A 20176-nucleotide genomic window follows, 5' to 3' on the forward strand; every position below is an offset into this window, starting at 1 on the left:
GATGGTTTAAACTGCTCCAGATGCAAGATTGTCGGACATCACGATTCTGACTGTCCTTCTTTACCATCATCAAGCAACTCAATTAATCAAATGGAAACTGACCACCACGTGAATATACATAACTCTACCAATGAAAAATATAATTAGCTACAAGATCAACCACGAAACCAATACCAAGAAGATACCGAAACATTAATGGAACCAGAACCCAATACCATACAAAATCACGCATCAGCTACAAAGGACCAAACCACTTCCTCACAAGCAAACAATGATTTACAAATTTTGAATCAACCAAAAATATCCCAAGATAATTCCTTAGTAATTGAAAGCGATAGAAAAACCACTGAAATTTCTCCTGCAACTAAAAGACAAATATCCTCTCCTGAAATTCTTGAAAATGACCTACCTCCTCCCGATACTCAAAAACTTAAGAAAAAGCCTAAAACCCAAGAAGATATTCCAATTATTCTAAATCAAATTAAAGAAAAAATTGAAAATAGAAACTCTTCCTTTACACTTACTTTTCATGAAATATGTGATTTTCTGGCAAATTCCCTTCACTCAAAACATCCTGAACGCATTGTTAAAAATTATTCAAATGAAAGCCAATAAAAGAAATTTTAAACTTTATATATTCTCAAATACAAAATAAAACTTTAAAAAACAATATCACCAGATTGAAGAAGAAACTGCTTCTCAACAGTCCTTCTTCTACTGACGAAACTGACTAAGAATCAAGGTCTCAACAATAAATAGTTAACACATAAAGAGTTAATGGCCAGCACATTCATATTACAGTGGAACCCCAAGGAGGCTGCTCCGATGTGTACCAAGTGCAACACTCAGTTGTCAGTGAAACTTATAATTGTTGAGTGTCCAGTGTACCAGAACGAAAGAATCGCGTATGCCCTTAGTGATAATTTAAAAGTATACTAACGTCAAATTTACAGTCTTTATTAAGTTATCTTAAACTGATTAAACTATATACCAGATTGTAAAAAATATTTTTTTTATGTAACAATATGTATCTTACTATTTGTGTATGTCCCCCCGCTAATAACCCTTAGTGGTTGATGCGGATATATTTGTTTAAATAAAAAAAAATACAATATATCATAATACTTTGCCAGTTTATTATTTTTGGATCACAATTTAATCCCAGTAAAAAATTGGTACATTGAAAATCAGTTCCAACAATATAATATAATCCTATATTTAAAAATACACCTAATTTTTAAGATATTTTAGAGTTCATATGTCCATTACTCTGATTGTTTTGATTTCCACTATTTTGTTCCATATTACCATTCGCAACAGGTGTTGTCAATAATCTGCTTCTCCTTCTAGTATAATGTTGCCATAGTAAAATCTGTTGATCATCGATAAACTTGGAACACTGTGCATTCACTAACTCTCTTCGAAAATGTTCATACTGAAGTAAGTCCAAAAAATATAAACACATTGGATATTTGAGATATTTTGCATATTCAGGCTCCTTCCAGTACAAGAGGTACTTTAAATAGTTGACAAAGGTACTGTCTTTAAAATATCCTCTTTGAGCTAAAACTAAAAATAATTATTAGAACTTTCTAATCATTACAATAATAATTTAAGTACCATCAGAAATTTAGTGAAGAAACGATAAGTATGTTAAAGTATTTAATTTGTAACCATGGAATACTAGTAAATATACTTTAGAAAACAATGTTACTTAGAAATTAGTTACTTAACCCTTTCGACCCGCTTGGGACAATACATCCCATCAGAAATTTAAAAAAAATCTATTGGGTAAAATGAGTCCCAGTTTTACATCGAAATTAAACATAGTATATTTCTATTTCTCTATGATAAAGTAAGCTCATGTTCTCCGTCACAGAGATGTACAATTCTTGTTTAAACCCTAAGGCTTGCTCATTTGTGTTTTATGTTGTATTCTAAGTTTGTCAAAGTGGTCATATTGAGAGTCTTATTAGAACAGTCAAAGAGTAAGCACGTTAAATGCTAATTATTCGTTTTTATATTTTTTGCAAAAGTTAAAAACGAGTTTTGTGAATGTGTATTTTAACGATAAACATTGGTAAGGTGACTTTATTTTAAAATATATCGACAACTTAAAAAATAGGCCAGTATTTTCGGGTCCCAAATAATTAATATTTTGGCGTACAAAATATTAGTAACCACATCATGGCATCCTCATCTACGTAACTATGTTTTTCCGTCAAAAAATCAAGCAATAGTATTAGTATTTGATGCCATTGACAACACCAAAATAGAAGATTATCTTGACAGTGTAAGCCTAACAATTCGCCAATCAATCAATATTATTTTTTGGTCAAGGCTATCCAACAACAGAATATGCATTTATTTAGCAAACGAAAAATTAGTGAATGATTTTATTACCAACAACGGAAAAATCAAAATTCATCAACAACTCTTACAAGCAGCCGACTAATCTCCCCAGCCAACGACTAGTACTCTCTAACGTATGTCCGCTTATTCCACACTTAATCTTAGAATCTGAATTGCAAGCACTTGGTGTCAACCTTTTGTCACCTTTATCGTTTCTATAGATAGGGACATCAAGTCATGAATTCCAGCATATATTAAGCTTCAGGCGGCAAGCCTACATATCCCCTTTAACCAAACATACCTTACCCGATTCTTTCGTGATCACTTATTGAAAAGACTGTCGAGTAAAGGTATCTGTATTTGGCGACACAACTTCAATACCTTACAATACAGAAGCAGGAGAGAACCCTATTGAAAATAGTAACAATCAGATGACTAAAGAAATAACTAGTGACATCCAACGGAAGCAAACCCAACTGAACGAACAAGCTGTGCAACATGAAACAATAAGCACAAAACTCCTAACTAACAAAATAGAAACAGATCCAGTACCGCAAAAAAGCAGTTTCCGAGCGTTCTACACAGTACCCAACTCCTTCATCAGAACATATATTTGAATTACCAAAAAACAAAAAGAAAAAGACTAAATTAAAGACAAGAAACCAAAAAAGACGCTAAAAAGGAAATGCTACAGTACAGTAAAGTAATACAAGTATTACTTAGAAATTTGTTGCATGTTGTATTACTTGCAAATAGTATTTGACTCTGTATAGATTTAGGGCTTTTTCTAATTATCTATTGTTAATATTCTATTATTAAGTTCTAATTTTGTAACACAATCCATACGCACTCATAACCCTGCATGGGTGATGCATCATGTAAGAAAAAAACGTGATCATATTATTTTTATAAATTCTAGTAAAAAACTGAGATAAGAAAGTAACGGTATCTATAATTTTTGTTTTAAACAGTCCTGTTTGAAGACTATTTTAAGTAATATTTTGCCATAAAAACTCTGCTATCATGCATTTCCAAATCGAATATAACAGCACCCATTGCACAACTCTTTGCTAACAAAAAAACAAAACTTTACACGCAAAGGACCCCAGCACTTTTCTTATGTAAAAGTGGTTTCGGTTAAATTGGCTGAAACTTTGCAGAGAGTTAGCTTTGGTCCTTCTGATCAAAAGTTATCATTGTCCCAAGACTCGGAAATCAATTGTATCTGAGTTACATGGGTTCAAAAGGTCGGTTTTAATATATATTTGTAAAATGTACAGAGTTTTAGTAAATACGTGCAACTAGCTTCAGGGATTAATTCTGCATGAAAAATAATGACAGATTGATATTAAACGTATGTCCGTAAATGTTTCCTTTTCCGAGATATATTGTAATATTTTGCCATAAAAGCTGTGCTATCGTGCATTTCCAAATCGAACAGCACCCATTGCACAACTCTTTGCAAACAAAAAAACAAAACTTTATGCAAGGGACCCCAGTACTTTTCTTATGTAAAAGTGGTTTCGGTTAAATTGACTGAAACTTTGCAGAGTTAGCTTTGGTCCTTGTGATCAAAAGTTATCATTGCCCCAAGACACAGAAACCAATTGTTTCTGAGTTAACCCTTTAAGACCTGACTTTTTTATTTTCAAAAAAAAAAATCTTATGTGTTTTTATATTTCAAAAGTATTCAATTAGTAAGATAAAATTAAAAAAAACTTGTGTACGCTTTTTAAAAAAAAAAATTTTTTATTGTACATATGTATGTACATATGGTTTTAAATATAAACTCAACACTAAAAATATATTTACTACAAAGTTATTATTACATATTTATTGTTCATGAAAAGCTGCAAAACAGTTTCTAGCCTTAATTAAACATAGATGTATTTTACATTTTGTACAGAACACATGACTACGTCCATTACAATCTGTGTTTTTACACCTAGTAGCCTCCTTCTTAGAATCAAACTCCGGTATGTGACCAAAATTGTCCGTTTGTATTTCCAAAAATGGTCTCGTCTCTCCTCGTATTTTAAATGTTGAAATAGAAGGCTTAGGAGATGAAGATGCTGGTCTTCCTCGTTTTCTACTTACTGAAATGCCCATATTTATTAGGCTTTCGGCAACTCTGACTCTGAAGTCTAGAAATTTCATTCGATCCTTATTGGTTGTATTACATTTGTCGCAGTCCTTCCTGTATTCCAGCTAGCTGTTGGTGAGAGCGAAGTCTATCATGTGCATAATAACACGCAATGTCCACTTTCGCGATCTAATAAATATTCGATAATAATTAATCATCTGGTCCATTAGATCAACTCCGCCCATTCCATAATTATAATCTTTGGCAATTTCAGGTCGGTTAACATCTACGTAACAAGAGCCTTTTTTGTCCCATCTTCTAACTATGTCTAAATTACCTGCACCAACATAATTGGAGGCTAATTTCACAGTCTTTGTATCTAACCATTTGACTAGCACCACATTTTTTTCTTTATTGACGACTTCATCTACGGAACCTCTCGGTAGTTTCAGCATTTCATTGTCTGGTAACACAGGAGGTTTGTAAAATCTATCTATTCGAATAGTCCCTTCAGCATATATTTTTTTGGCCAATAATATTTCAAGTAGTTATAGGATGAGAAATAATTGTCATAATATAATTTGTGGCCTTCACTGGTGGAAATTCTTTCGGCTAGTTGAAGAAGGGTAGATGCCCCTAATCCATGTTTTGTTTTATTATCTGCATTCAGTTCTGTAGATTTACCCTGATAAAAAAACAAAATCAAAAGCCTGACCACTTTTCCGCACAAGACGAATAATTTTATTCCCCAAGGACAGGGCTTCCCCTTCACATATTGTTTTACGGAAAGTTTTCCTGTGTAAGGAATCATTTGCTCGTCAACACTAAGTACTTCCTCAAGTTCAAGCTGTAAACATCTCTTTCTGACAGCGTCGATGATAGGACGAACCTTATAAAATTTATCTGTATCACCTGCTGGTCTTTCCAAATTGTTCACTAGATGTAAACATGTTCTAAGCTAGAAAAATCTGTCCCTAGACATGTTATCTAGGAACATTCTAATACCAAGGCTTCTTTCCCAGTACATCCTAATTTTGGGAAATTTGTTTAAATTTCCAATCATAATCATTATATGAAGTGCAAATAAAATTTTAATTTCTCTCTCATTAGTTGGTCTAAAATTTTTTCCGTTCTGTAAGGCATATACATTTGTAAATGTTGCTATATTTTCAAACAAATCATTTGAAATATACTTCGAAAAATACTGAATTGGGTACAGTGGCTCTGTAAGACTTGTATTTGGGGAAGTAGGATGCCATGTAAATGTAGGAGTCTCTATCGATGCCTTAGTCCACTCTACGGTTCTCTTTTTTGTTTTAATTTCTCTTTGTTTTGGTTTTTTAGAACAATCCTTTTCTGAGAAACATACTTTACTTCCTAATTTTTTTGTACCCGAGTAACCTGCAACTTCATCTGGTATATATTCGTCGTCTGAATCATAAGTTCTCCCTAACTCCTCATTATCATTTTCGCTGCCATCACCTTCTTCCAGTGTCTCAGTGTCACGTCTGGTCAAAGCATCAACCCCTGGTCTTATAATAGATTTATTCTCACAGTTATCCAGAATTCCATCCTCCTCGTCAGAACTCTCTCCTCCGGGAACTTCCAAATTGTCTATTTCTGATACGTTACCGTCCTCTATCAGGTCAATTAACTCTTGGAGATGTTTTGGGTTGTCGAAATCATATTTTTTTCTTTTGTAATCCATGTTATCTGCAATCAACAATACTAAGTTAAAACCCAAGTTTAGACCATATGTACATACAGATGTACATTCAGAAATATGCTTTCAGACCACTTGTACATGCTCATGTGCACCTAAAAAATGTTTGTTTATTTCAAAACTATCGTTTTTATGGCAATGTTTTGTACTTTATAAAAAACTACTTACCTTATAAATCACACTTAAAAAGTTGGATCGATTTCGTTTCACAAAAGATAACAGTTTATTGACGTTTCAATTTCCACTTCGGAAATCGTTCTTCTCGTAAAATAAAACTAGCAGTATCGGTTACCAACTAAACAGCTGACACTTTACAACAAAATCGCTGACAACTTTACCTGTTGACCACTAGATGGAAGCAGAAGTTAAAAATGTGGATCGTAAATGTATATTTGAGTGACTGAATGCTATTTCGGTATAGATAAGCGAGTAGTTGGTATTTAACAAAACAATAAAAGCTATGTTCATACACATGTACACAGGGTCTCAAAGGGTTCAAAAGGTCGGTTTTAATACATATTTGTAAAATATACAGTTTTAGTAAATATGTGCAACTAACTTCAGGGAGTGATTCTGCATAAAAAATAATGACAGACTGCTATTAAACGTATGTCCGTAAATGCTTCCTTTTCCGAGATATAGGGTGTTGAAATTTTTCTCACAAACTAATGATTCATTTATTGCCCTGAAACTGATTGAGAAGCAAACGAAATTTGGTGGGTTTTAAGAGTAAGTTATTGCCCAATTTTTGGCATAAAAATTATATGAAGGTTATATTCATCATTGGCGTGCATACAGGTAATGTTCTCAATTTTTTAAAGAAAAAAATGGTACGGTACTGAGATTTCTCAAATTAAAAATCATGTTTGAATTCTTCATTTAATTTTTGTCAAAAAAGCTTTCCTTTTTTTATATGAGACGCCGTTTTTATACAAAAAAAAATAAAATAACTTAACACATAATTTTCATTCCTTTAATACATTCTCAAGAACTATCTAATACAATATCATTAAATCAGAATAATAGCAGAAAGTACCACTAACATAATTTTAAATAGGCACACAGCTACAAAAATGTTCAATGTTCAAAATTACCTCCCTGAAATGTGGCACAAGTTGCAACGCTTCGCTCATTGGTTGTTGTATTCATGCAAATATTCATGGAGTTTTCTTATTTACTTATATAAAAGTGTTTTAGTTAAATCGGAAACTTGAAACTTTGCATAGAGGTATTTTTGATCATGCTAATCAAAAGTTCTCAGTGCTTCAGTACTCAGAAATCAATTGTTTCTTAATCACAGAGCTTCAAAATATCGGTTTTTAGTCCATTTTTCAAAATCATGAATTTGGAAACGTACTGTCCCACACATTGAGTATATGGCATCTGAATCTCAATAAACATGAATATGATATCGGAATGACATCTCTTAATGTTTCCCTGTCAAAAACAAAGTGGGATGTCCTGGGTAGAATATGGAGACTAAAAACAGACATTTTCAAGCTCTGTAATTCAAAAACAATTGATTTCTGAGTCTTGGGGCACTGATAACTTTTGATCGGCAGGACCAAAGCTACCTCTGTGCAAGATTTCAGCCAATTAAACTGAAATCACTTTTACATAAGTAAATAAGAAATATACCACAAATATTTGCACGAGTGCGACAACCAATGAGGCTAAGAGTTACATCTTGTGTCACACTAATGGTTGCATCTCAGAGAGGTCATTTTGAACATTTTTTTCTAGCTTTGAGCCTATTTAAATTTTATTAATGGTACTTTCTGTTATTGTTCTGGTTAAATGTTATTGTATTAGATAGTTCTTGAGCTAAATACACATTAAGATGTTTTAGTTATTTATTTATTTCATAAAAACAGAGCCTCATTAAAAAATAAGAAAAGATATTTGGTCACAAATTAAATGAAGAATTCAAAAACACTCACAAAGAGTAACACTTTTTTTTAATATTAAATGTACAATGTCATGTCATTCAGCAAAACTTGTTAGTGACTAAACTACTGACATCATTTTGTTATGTCCTTTTACAACCTCCACTAATTATGATTTTCTTTGGTAACTTTATACATAATATGAAATTAGAAGAACATTACTAGGACACTACTTGCTGAGGACCAACTTTAGATTTTTAATTACTTATACACTAAATTATGATACTGTAGGAGAAAGTATGTTTAGCCCATAAATTACATAAAAACTTAATAACTACCTCACAAACTACAAAAATTGACAGTCATTTAAATAACTCAAATACCCAATCTCAAGTATGACTTCTTCAGACTTAGAAAATTAGGTTAGTTTCTGTCTATCTACCAGTGTGGTTGTATTCATGAATAAGATAACCTTTCATTATGGTTATCTATTTCAACTGTGAAAACTAGACTTATAAAAAATGAAGTTACAACAAATCTGTATTTCTAAAAAATGAGTGAAATATTAATAAAACTACAACACACATTTGTGTTTCTTATTTGGTCAGAAAGAACACTTTAAAAAAATTTAAAATCAAAACTAAGCAGTGGTAACATTTTAGGTACCCTTTTGTGAAGACAATCAGAGAAATTTAATCTCTACAGTTATTCATTTAAAAATATTAGCTACTAATCGCAGTAATTTATTAAAGCTATTAGTAAAAGCAAGAAGAAAATTATCGTCAAGATTCTTAATTTAACCCATATAACTATCTTGGGTGTTTTTTTAAAGATCTGAAAATTTAGTAAACAAAAAATATTGAGGTTATAGAACTTACAATTTAAATAATTCGGATTTCCTAAACATTGGACAAATTCTAATTCAACCTGAAAACGGCATTTTTGTTGTTCTTCTGTTTCGGGGACACCTGAAACATAATTCCAACCTTTTAGTGTGTAAATAAAAAAATTCTTATTTATATGTCAAACCTTTTCCACCTAATGCTGCCATTTTTAATTTTTGTTTTTGTATTATTGACATATGACAAAAAAGAACATCTGGACCATAGAATAACCGAACACATATGTGTTCGGTTGTTCTCTGATCTGGACCAATCACAATATTAACACGACTCACGATCATAATAAGAAATCTTATTATGTCTATGTTAGTCCATGCTCAAGCCAGTACCGTTCGCGTCATAAAAAACTGGTACAACTCTTATTACCGAAAATCAGGTTTTTCAAGTTGTGTAAGTTGATCTTGTCACATGTGTCATTCTAATTTCTAGGGCACTGTTGCCAGTTCAACGAAAATATTATATGAAATCAGCTAAAAGCAGGGCTGTGTGACAGACCGCCAGTTTTGAGTATTCTAAAAACTAAAACATCGAGCATTCTCGATCAGTCAGTCACATTAAATTTGTTTAAACAGCATCCTAAAAAATTTTTATAATAATTTTGTAATTTTTCATTATCTCAATTAAGTACTCATACCTTGATTTGTGTTTTATTATAATTTATGAAAATATTGCAATTCAAATATAGTGATAGATAAAATCAATCTAGACATAACTTTAAATTATTATAATAAAACATTAGAGTGAGGTATTGGATTGTAACTGTCACTTTATAATCTACGTAGGATAAAGTATAATGTTAGTTTTTGTTAATGTTATCGTTCATATAATAAATAATAAATTAATCTTGGCAGTTGGATTGTGACTAAACTTATTGATACAAAATACAGTTCGTGTTCGGTAGGTAATTGAAGTAAAAAAGTAGGTACAGTAGATGCATTCCAATGTTCCCTGTGCCAATAATCTAGGTTTAAAGACCCTTCAAATATTTTGGATATTAGCTGAACCCTATCTCTGGTTATTAAATTTATTAAATACGGTTTTTTGTTGTTAATGATAAAAATAATACCTATCTAATAATAACTTAATTTTTTTTATTAGATTTAGTGCAATTCCGTTATCTGTGGTGGCAACAGCGAATTAATTCACGAACCACTGTATCCAGTCTGAATCCAGGTTTACATTGGGAAAGAAAAGTGTACCAGTTTTATATGACGGGAAGTGTACCACAGAAAAATATCAGTTGTTTTCTGTTCTGTGACAGTACAATGAACTTTCTTGCGCCTTGAATGAGAGTAATAAACATACAGTCTGTCCCAAACCCTTCTTTCAGTGCGTCACTAATTTTGACATAATATAGGATTTTAAGAATGTCGAGAATTATTTCATTAGTCATTAGTCATTTTAGTTAAATTTGACAGTTGCAGGATCGTAATCCCTCTTTTTCTAATTGAAAGTAATTTAATAATTTTAATATTAGTCTTTGTTCTTTCTCGATATATCTCGGCATATTTAAAATATTTTTATGATAATAAATACAAAATTAAATTTTCACTGTAAAATGTCTGATAATACTAACCTGGAATGACAATTATTTTATCAGTTGTGAAAGTACTGTCAAGATCGAGACCTTCTGCGTCAAATTATATTTATGCGCATCATCGATTGGATATCTATTTAGCGTATTCTAAACTCCAACCAATTATACACCCGTAAGTAGAATTAGCTTTACGATAAATAATTTTCTAAGTTATATGTATAATAATCACCGACTCACGTTTTTTTCTGTCACTTCTAGCTTAATGTGTTAGAGAGAATTCGATCAACTGTGACGCACTGAAAGAAGGGTTTGGGACGAACTATAGAACAATACCACACAATAAATTAACAATCAGAATGCCCACTCTCGAATGCCGTCTTTCAAAGTGTGTCAGCGAGCGATTGCCATATTTTAAACGGAAACAGAGTCGAATTGAGAAATTTGTGACAAGCTACGACAGAACTGTAATTAAAATTTTTAAGATTAATAATTTAGTAAATTTGAAATAATTTAATCTAATCTTTAACTGAAAGTACGAATAAAATAGTTCATATTATGTCTATGGTTGCCGTAAATAAATTAAAATTTTAATTTTAATTTTTCTATGCACAACAGATAAAATTTCACTAAACAGCACTGGTTCCGTTTAAAACATGGCTGATTCCGTGTGCGCGAACGAGATGCGCGTACTTATCTTGACAAGCAGAGTGGGCATTCTGATTGTTTATTATTCTGTGACAATACAGGAGCAGGATAAGTAATTTTTGTTTCAACAAATTTTATTTAAGTAAAATATTTAATAATATACAAAGTAACACTATCCCACAACTAATGTATCATCATCTATAAAACGATGTTCAGGTATAACCAAATTGATAGGGGCAGGTCCTTTCCTTGTTCTTCCTGAAGAATCATAATGCGCTCCATGGCAAGGACAGTAATATCCACCTGGTCCAAAATCACCTGCATCTGGTATTGGAACACATCCTAAGTGGGTACATACACCTAAAAACAAAGCAGGTTGCAAGCAAAACCTAAACAATGGTAGAATACATAAAATCGTCATGAAAAAAGGCATATAAAATTTGTAGAGTAAGAAATGTTATTTGGCCCCAAATTCAATAGGGTTCTACTTTATAACAAAATAAATCTATCTGCCACATTTCAAGATTCTAGGATTTTTCCTTCATGAAAAAGAATTTGAATATGAAAACTGTAAGAGCTATTAACCTTAAATTTACTAGGATTCTTCCTTGTACTAAGAGGAATCTTTGTACCAAGTTTAAATATTTTAGGATTTTTTTTCTCAAAGAGTTAACGATTATATGGACAACGACTTGTCGGGTGCTTAATAGAGTGATTCATTTAAAAATGCATAATGTGAATACTATGATCTTTTGTCCAGTTAAATTTTTCTTTTTAAACCAATAAAAAATATACTTAGGTATTCCAAAAACATTTATATTAGTCAACCCTAAAGTTATTTTTATATTGTTAATCACTAGATTATTGAATGTAAATTGTCTCTTTTAAGTTCCTTTGATGTTGATACCCACCGATCAACATCAAAGGAACTTAAAAAATCGCATGTCTGTGCGATTTACAGATTTTTGAGACAACACCCAATTTTCACATCCATAGCTCACTATCGGTCGGTTTATGGTGTTGTAGATTCGTATTATAGTTATTTGAAGTACGTCTCGTCATTTAAATATCGGGCTCATAGCAAAGTATGTCGTATTGGCTAGGATGATTCTTCTGCTAGGCTCTGCGTTGTCAATGTTATCCTTTGTGATGTTGACTCCTAAATAGATAAAACTGTCTAGTGTTTCAAAGGTGTAAACTGTCAGGTAGGATCGTGTTGCCCTCTCCGATCGACTTTGTACTGAAATTTTAGTTTTTCTTTTGTTTATTGACAGACGTATTTGTTTAGCATGTAATTTAAGTTCCGTATACGTATTCTCATTCTCTCCATTTGGTTCTGCTCATGATATTTATATCATCTGCATATGCTGACCAGTTGACTGATTTATAGATAAGTGTGCCGTTCGAAATGTTAATAGTTTATTACATTACACATTAATACCAATAATCAATCCAACAATCTGGAATACTCTTTACGCTAAACTTCCCTCTTAGCAACTTTACTAAAAACAAACAAAATAGGCATTAAGGATAAATTTCACAATGGAAAACCAAAGGAAAGGATAACAGCTGATATCTAATTGCCTACATTTATGGAACCACATTTCCATAGCCTATTAATTGATCGAAATACATATAATTTGCGGTTGGTACGTTTGAAAAATTCTCATAAAGGGGCGAGGCTCATGCAGAGAATGGAACAACGTTTTTAAGTAGAGTAGATATAATTAATATGTTGCCATTATTAGAATAGGATTTCCATTCAGTTTTCCAGTTCTATCTTAAATTTTCAGATATTATTATATCTCATTTCTATAATTCTTGACACTCTAAACCCACTGCTACGACTTTTTTATCCAACAAATCCATTTTTTATGGCCTGGAACTTGGAAGTGACCCTTTACCAACACGAATCAAACATATTTTCTGAAGTTGGAGGTATACCCAAGTATATTTAAATTTTTTAAAAAATTTCTGTGACAAGATTGTTAGTATACATGTGATTGCTATAATTTCTTAAGGCAAGTAGAGCAGGCTAAGAACCGGATTCGATTATAGAATAGAATAGAAATATGCTTTATTGTCACTGAAAATTTTACAATTTTATGGACAAAACTTACAAAAAGTCAAAAAAATAACAATAAGTTGCCACTGCTATATTTTAGCCTATTCGTCATCTTACCTACTTCGTCAAGTTACCTCCCTTAGAGCTCTTGTTAACGACAACGGTCAACGGTTCGGTTTTGACTTTTTGACCATTCCGTTAGCCGTTGCTTAGTGTCTTCAGGTTCTTATAAATGTTTGTTCACGCACCTGCAACCAGTCCGTTGGTTAACTTGTCACCGTCTACGTATCCTGTCTTCCTCTTCCTCTTCCTCCTGTCTACGTACCCTCGGCAAGACCTCCGTCGGACCGGTACAGTGAACCATTTTAGTTTATGCAAGTGTGTTGACGGAGTTGGACGAGCATCCGTTGTTTCAATAAATTTCTTTGTTTGTTGCGAATAAAATATATATTTTGATATGGAGATTTTAATAAGTGAGGATTTAAAATCGACCTGTGTTGGGACATTCGACCCATTATCGGACAAGGAAAAAATGACATTTCTAACAAAATAGAACGTATCCATATTTTTCTTTTACGCTTCTCCGGTTTCTTCTGCATTTTTTTATGTAAATAATACGCTAGTATAATTTTTTACCTTTACGACAACATGATATAACACGTGCAATTGTTACTTTAGAACTGACGATATTTCGTAGATTCCATATTGACAACGGACGCATATCCCTTGAAATTTATGAACCGTCGACACGGGTACTCGTTTAGACGTTTAGCATCGGCCAGTTATCCGTTGAAAAAACATTCGTTAACAAGAGCCCTTACCCTACCTATAATATAATATGTCCAAATTGTTAACATAAATGACTCAGATAAAATTCAATTATTAGAAGAATCTTTACCAAAAAATTTGTTTAATACACAAAATTTGTTTAATTTGTATTTTAAGAACGATTTCAGAAGTGGAAATCTATACGTCAAAATAAACTTATTTTAAACTGAAATTGTAGTTAATTCTCAGTAAAAATATTAAATTGTATTCAGATGCCAGAAGAAAATAGTTACAGAATCATGCATATTTAACTAATTAACTGCAAAAATAAAAGCTCAAGAAAAATATGATATAAATTGGTCTTTTATGTTATTTCTCTAGCAAAGCTGAAACAGGTTTTAATATTAGTATCTTAAAGTTGGTGTATAATCAAACATACCTATTACTACCAAAAATTTTGAATTAGGACATCGGTCTTCGTCTTTCTCTGGATCTCTTAGGACTGATAAAGGTACATCTTTAGCACTTCTAATTTGTTCTTCATTTCTACGCCTTACAAATAAAGGTTTTCCTCTCCACTTAAAAGTAGCATTCTTACCTTCTGGAATTTCGCTAAGTTTTATTTCAATCCTTGCTAAAGCTAATACGTCCGCTGAAGGTGCCATAAATAAAACATCCCTGTGTATCTCCGCTTTGACAGCGTATAATCCTATGAGAGTTGCTACAAAAGCGACTGTACCTGAAAATGCTTTTCTCTGATCTTCGGAATTCTTTGTTATTGAATTTGGTGATTTAAGGCTTGTTCGTCTGTAAAATGAGAAATCTGGTACTTTGATATCGGAATGAGATTGTCTAAAAATGCTTAACACCACCATTTTATTACATTTAAGTTCATTTTTGAGAATATTTTGAGAAATAATTTTTTTTGTCAAAGTGGACAGCAACATAATTGGAAGATATTTGTCAACGATATATGACATTTTTTAAGAACTTAACGTGATCACCACGGTAATTTTTATAATGTCCATTTTAATATTTTTTGTTCTCAAAAACAAAACGTATGGATATTAGCTTTGTAATATTTTCTGCTTTTATTGTATAGGAAGCGAAGATTTATTGGATACATTTATTCTCAATATGTCGTATTGTTAAGACGGTTCATTTCTATATTGCTAGCAAAGAATATAGACGCTTAAGCGTCTATATTCTTTGTTGCTAGTGTGCAATTTTGTAACGTTGTAAGGAACATATGCAAAATAAGCCAAAACGGCAAAATTGGACCTTCTTATTAATGTGTCATACCCAATTTTGAGCATAGACAACTCCTCTGAATATTGTATTGAATATTATTAAGTGTAAACATACCATGCGGTCCATATGTATGGAATAAATTCATGTTTAGCGTTATTGTGTACAATCTGAAAAAAAAACCTGAAACAGGTCGGTTTTTATTCTTAAATTGACAATTTACAGCATGAAAATATTATCCCCTTCCAGCACCCCCTTTGAATTATAATCACCCCTCGAAAATTTTCAAAAACAAAGGGGGTTGTGTAGCACCTTGTTAGAAAGGGATTTTAGTCCTCTGTTCAGCAATATAAAGTTTTTTGAGTTTGTGCAATCATAACTGAGAAAATTGATTTTTACAATTAAATTAAATGCTCAACTTGACCACCATTATTCACTTCTTGACAATAACCGAGGCGATTTTGGAATTCTCGTACAACATTTTGTATGACCTCGGGGGTTATTTTGATAGTTTCTTCCGTTATTCTAACTTTTAAATCATAAATATTGCCCGGTCAATTAAAATATACTTTAGAAATTAATTGTGGCTCATTTGTCATTTTAAGACATTTTAATTATGATTGGTTGTGGTAATAAAACAAGAACTCAAAAGGAGGTTTGTGAAATTTCGTTGTACTGGACATGTAAAAAATATTGGAAAACCAGGTAGAAATGTTAAATTTACAGATGAAAAAAAGTTAGATGTACTTCTAGAGATTGAGGAAAATCCGCATAAGACAACTCGAAAACTGGCCGCCGTCAATGATGTAAGTAAATCATCTATTTTGAGAGTTTTACATAAAGAAAAATACCACCTTTACAAAGTTCAGTTGGTGCAGGAGTTAAATGAAGATGATCCCGATAGAAGGCAAGAATTCTATGAAATGATGATGGATAGAATGAACGCAGATTTGCAGTTCATAAACAAAATAGTTTTTTTTTGATGAAGCGACGTTTCATTTAAACGGAACGGTTAACAAACTCCGAGAAAATCCTCACTGGGTGTGTGAGACTCACGCAATATCCTAAAAAAAAAACAAAATTTGGGCTGGTATCATTAACAATAAAATTATTGGTCCTTTTTTTTGAGGGCACAATTGACGGTGAGGTTTATCGAGATTTTTTGATTAACTTTTTAGTGTTTACATTACGAAGATTTTTCCTGATGTCAATCATCCAAATGAGATAGATCGATCTATTTACTACCAACAAGACAGAACTCTTCCGCATTTTGCATGGATAGTTTGAAATTATTTAAACGAGGTTTTTCCCAATAGGTGGATTGGAACACGTGGAACGATCGAATGGCCGGCTAGATCCCCGATTTGACTCCTCTTCGATTACTTCTTATGGCGTTATTTAAAATCTAAAGTATATTTTAATAGACCAAACAGTATTGCTGATTTAAAAGTTAGGATAGCGGAAGAAATTAACAAAATAAACCCCGAGGTCGTACAAAATGTTGTGCGAGAATTCCAAAATCGCCTTAAGTTGAGCATTTAATTTAATTGTAAAAATCAATTTTCTCAGTTATGATTGCACAAACTCAAAAAACTTTATATTGCTGAACAGAGGACTAAAATCCATTTCTAACAAGGTGCCACACGACCCTCTTTGTTATTGAAAATTTTCGAGGGGGTGATTATAATTCAAAGGGGGTGCTGGAAGGGGTTAATATTTTCATACTGTAAATTGTCAATTCGAGAATAAAAATCGACCTATTTAAGGTTTTTTTTAGATAGTACATAATAACGCCAAAAATGAATTTATTCCATACATATGGACCGCATGGTATGTGCAAGAACCATAGTTTAACCTCTATTCCGAACGAACAAGTGTAGAGAAACTGTACTAGAAAGATTAAGACTTCACGGTGTGTCATCGAACTACACTCAGGTGCAGAAAAATCGATCAATTTCTTATTTGTTATTTATTTGAAGTTGTATAATTTTAGAGACATTAAATTACGTATGTAAATTTTAGTGTACCCTCGTATACGAGAAATAAAATGATATTTTTAATATTGCTTTTTATATTTCTTAAAACAAATTGGTATTTCAGGTTTTTGTCAAAAAGGGTCTGAAGCAAGTAGATATTTATTGAATATTGTTTTTAATTCAACATCCATACTATAGTTTATTTTTATGAACGAGAGAGTAATTAGCATAATTTTAACTGGTACCTCCGACCACTCCATGGGCGTGCTCAAGATTAATTGAAAAATTACTTTGAATAATTGTAAAAAATAAATGAATTATTTCAGTGTTATAAAGTGTTATGTGTATGTAAAAAAAAGTGACCTCTTTTATCACACACTATATTAGAACTGACTGGCCTACATTAAAAAGGGTTTTAAAAAATTCACATTTTTTTTTAATTTTTAAAAATTACAAAAGAGAAAAAGAGTTTTTAAAACCGTCTAAGGTATGTTAAATAGATGAATAAAAATATTAATATAAAACTTACAGCTACTTGTTACAAATCCAAATCAGATTCAGAAGATGAACTTTCAGAACCAAGATTTATAATAACTGGCTCGATCATTTTATCAGTAATATTGTCCAGCTTCCACATTTTTTCCTCTTCTTTAATAGTGTGATTTACTGCCTTTTCCCAGTTTTCAGGTTTTACATTATTTACGGCCTCCAAAAACCACTGTTTAACATCATGAATTTTAAAAGTGGTATTTTTTCTTGAAACTTCACTCTTTATCTGTGCCCATACCAGTTCAATCGGGTTTAATTCACAATGATATGGTGGGGATCTAAGTACTGTCATTCCACGATTTTTGGCAATTTCATCAATTTAGTATTTTTTAAATTTTTCTTTATGAAGGGCACACAACGAATAAAGTTCCTTTCTTATAGATCCGGGATGGTACGTAATATTTTTTGAACTGTACGAACTTTGAACTGAAACTTGCTTCAGACTCATTTCTGGGTAATCCTTATCATCTCGAACTGAGACAAGAACTTTATCCAATGTTGGAAATTCTTGTCTAAAGAAGAATTCATGCACTTTCCGTCGAAGTCCTTCTTTAAAATGATATTCTATTTGAAATTTTGGTTTCCCTGGAGCATTACGTGGCATTTGAAAACTACCACATTTCTCTTCTTTAATAACTCTGTAAATCGTAGATTTCCCAACACCAAGTGTACTGCTAACTAACTCAACGGTCTCATCAACACTTTCACATAAACGTTTGTCTGTAAATGATTTAAAACAATTAAATATTAATGTTTTTTCATTAACTGTTAAAGGACCAATTTTTCGGCGTTTACACGGCACTTCCAAATATTCCATAACACTAGTATACACAATAAACTGCACCTAGCAACTGAAGTACCTACTTTTAGTGAACTGTTAAGAATTTTGAATACGCCACTTGGACCTTCCTACAAAATGGAAAAACCCACTATCACATTTTCTGTGGAATAAGTTTAGAAGGTAATTATCTAGTCAATTACTGTCGTAGATTCCTGGAATTAAAGAATTAAATGTTTGATTGTTGAAACCCTTACTTCGTGGAATGCACTCATTTCAGATAAAATAAAACGTTTTATTTTATCTAAAGAATTAAACTTTATTTTGCAAATAGGTAGATGCTTATTAAACTTTTATTGGTTATATATAACCAATAAAATAAACATCTTACATTTCTTGCAAATTCATTAGTACCTGTTAACCTCCATCACTCCGACACTGGCAACCTTATTTAGGGATTAGTAAACCTCACAACTATTGTATTCTATTCTGCTCCAACCTTTATACCTGGTGGTCATACTCAATTTAAAATTGTTTTCCTATATACTTCTGTAAACTTGTTGACAAATATCTGTTTTTTATTGAGTCACCCGTATCAACAGTTTAGGGATTTGCATACATAATTTATTGTTTTATTACTCTCTCATACATAAAAATACACTATAGTGTAGTGATTTTATTTTCAAAACGTGTTATATTTTTATTTAATTATCCTTCCTAAATGTCTCTAACTCCGACAGATGCTGCAAGGGCGGTGACTTTAGTTCAAGATAGTCGTAGCCAATATTATGCAGCTGAAATGTTGGGTGTTAGTCGATCTTCGGTTCAAAAAGCAGTTCGGTGTTTTAGCGACACCGGTAACTTCACAAGAAGACCAGGATCAGGTCGTAGAAGGGTAACATCAGAAAGAGATGATCGATTTCTGGTCTAATCATGTTTGAGAAATCGGCATCTAACTTCAGTTGAACTGGCAAATCGTCTGAGCGAAGTGAGAAATGTGGATGTAAGCAGATGGACAGTTCGTCGACGACTTGTAGAAGGTAATTTATTATCCAGAAGGCCAGCCCTATCTCCAATTCTATCCATAGAATATCGCAGAGCTCGCCTTGCTTTTGCAAGAGAACATGAAAACTGGAGTGATGCAGATTGGAGCAATGTATTGTTCTCAGATGGGTCCAGATTTTGTCTAAGGTCACCAGACGGCCGAGAAAGGGTTTGGAGAAGACACGGAGAGCGATATTTTCAATGTAATATTGCGGAAAGAATAAGTTATCGGGGGGGCTCCGTCATGGTTTGGGCTGGTATCAGATTTGGTTATTGTAGATAGAGGTTCTATGACTGCTGCAAGATACATAACAAGTATTTTAGATTAGCATGTGGTCCCTTTTGCTCCTTTCATTTGACCTAATTTTATTACATTAACCATTATAGAGGAGGTGGGAATTGTCCGTATGAACTGGTCAACTTGCAGTCTCGAACTCAATCCCATAGAACATCTATGGGATATGATGGGAAGACGTCTTCGAGCACGAGTACCCCGTCCAAACAACTTGGCTGAACTTACAGCGGCTCTTCAAGAAATATGGGACCAATTGGATCAATTTGATATCCAGAGGTTAATTACCTCAATGCCTAGACGTGTACAGGTTGTTATAAGGGCCCGA

At 32.4% G+C, this 20176-nt stretch overlaps 2 protein-coding genes across 3 annotated transcripts; both read right to left on the minus strand.

Annotated features, from left to right (window-relative positions):
• Positions 1-1112: 1112 nt before the first annotated feature.
• Positions 1113-9215, minus strand: MED31 (mediator complex subunit 31). Of its 2 annotated transcripts, none has more exons than XM_072523004.1 (3): positions 9074-9215; positions 8923-9030; positions 1113-1569 (listed from the first exon to the last, which is right to left on the minus strand). In XM_072523004.1, the coding sequence occupies exons 1-3, from the start codon at positions 9123-9125 to the stop codon at positions 1238-1240; spliced, it is 492 nt and encodes a 163-aa protein (XP_072379105.1). In that variant the 5' UTR covers positions 9126-9215; the 3' UTR covers positions 1113-1237. The 2 variants fall into 2 exon arrangements, with proteins under 2 accessions (XP_072379105.1, XP_072379106.1); XM_072523005.1 differs by having other exon boundaries at positions 8923-9012; positions 9074-9202.
• A 2029-nt stretch (positions 9216-11244) lies between these two features.
• Positions 11245-14942, minus strand: LOC140433319 (cytochrome b-c1 complex subunit Rieske, mitochondrial-like). The gene is made up of 2 exons (XM_072521350.1): positions 14401-14942; positions 11245-11488 (listed from the first exon to the last, which is right to left on the minus strand). The coding sequence occupies exons 1-2, from the start codon at positions 14939-14941 to the stop codon at positions 11301-11303; spliced, it is 729 nt and encodes a 242-aa protein (XP_072377451.1). The 5' UTR covers position 14942; the 3' UTR covers positions 11245-11300.
• Positions 14943-20176: the final 5234 nt, after the last annotated feature.

The sequence above is a fragment of the Diabrotica undecimpunctata genome, chromosome 2, assembly GCF_040954645.1.
Source record: "Diabrotica undecimpunctata isolate CICGRU chromosome 2, icDiaUnde3, whole genome shotgun sequence".
Classification (NCBI taxonomy): Eukaryota; Metazoa; Arthropoda; class Insecta; order Coleoptera; family Chrysomelidae; genus Diabrotica; species Diabrotica undecimpunctata.

Excerpts from the sequence above, each read along its gene's own strand:
- MED31 (XM_072523004.1), bottom strand. The coding sequence starts at position 9,125 with ATGTCAATAATACAAAAACAAAAATTAAAAATGGCAGCATTAGGTGGA. Across the intron at positions 9,031-9,073 it reads GGCAGCATTAGGTGGAAAAG|GTTGGAATTATGTTTCAGGT; the intron begins GTTTGACATATA and ends ACACACTAAAAG. Across the intron at positions 1,570-8,922 it reads AAATCCGAATTATTTAAATT|TTTTAGCTCAAAGAGGATAT; the intron begins GTAAGTTCTATA and ends AATTATTTTTAG.
- LOC140433319 (XM_072521350.1), bottom strand. The coding sequence starts at position 14,941 with ATGTCATATATCGTTGACAAATATCTTCCAATTATGTTGCTGTCCACT. Across the intron at positions 11,489-14,400 it reads AAAATTTTTGGTAGTAATAG|GTGTATGTACCCACTTAGGA; the intron begins GTATGTTTGATT and ends CTTTGTTTTTAG.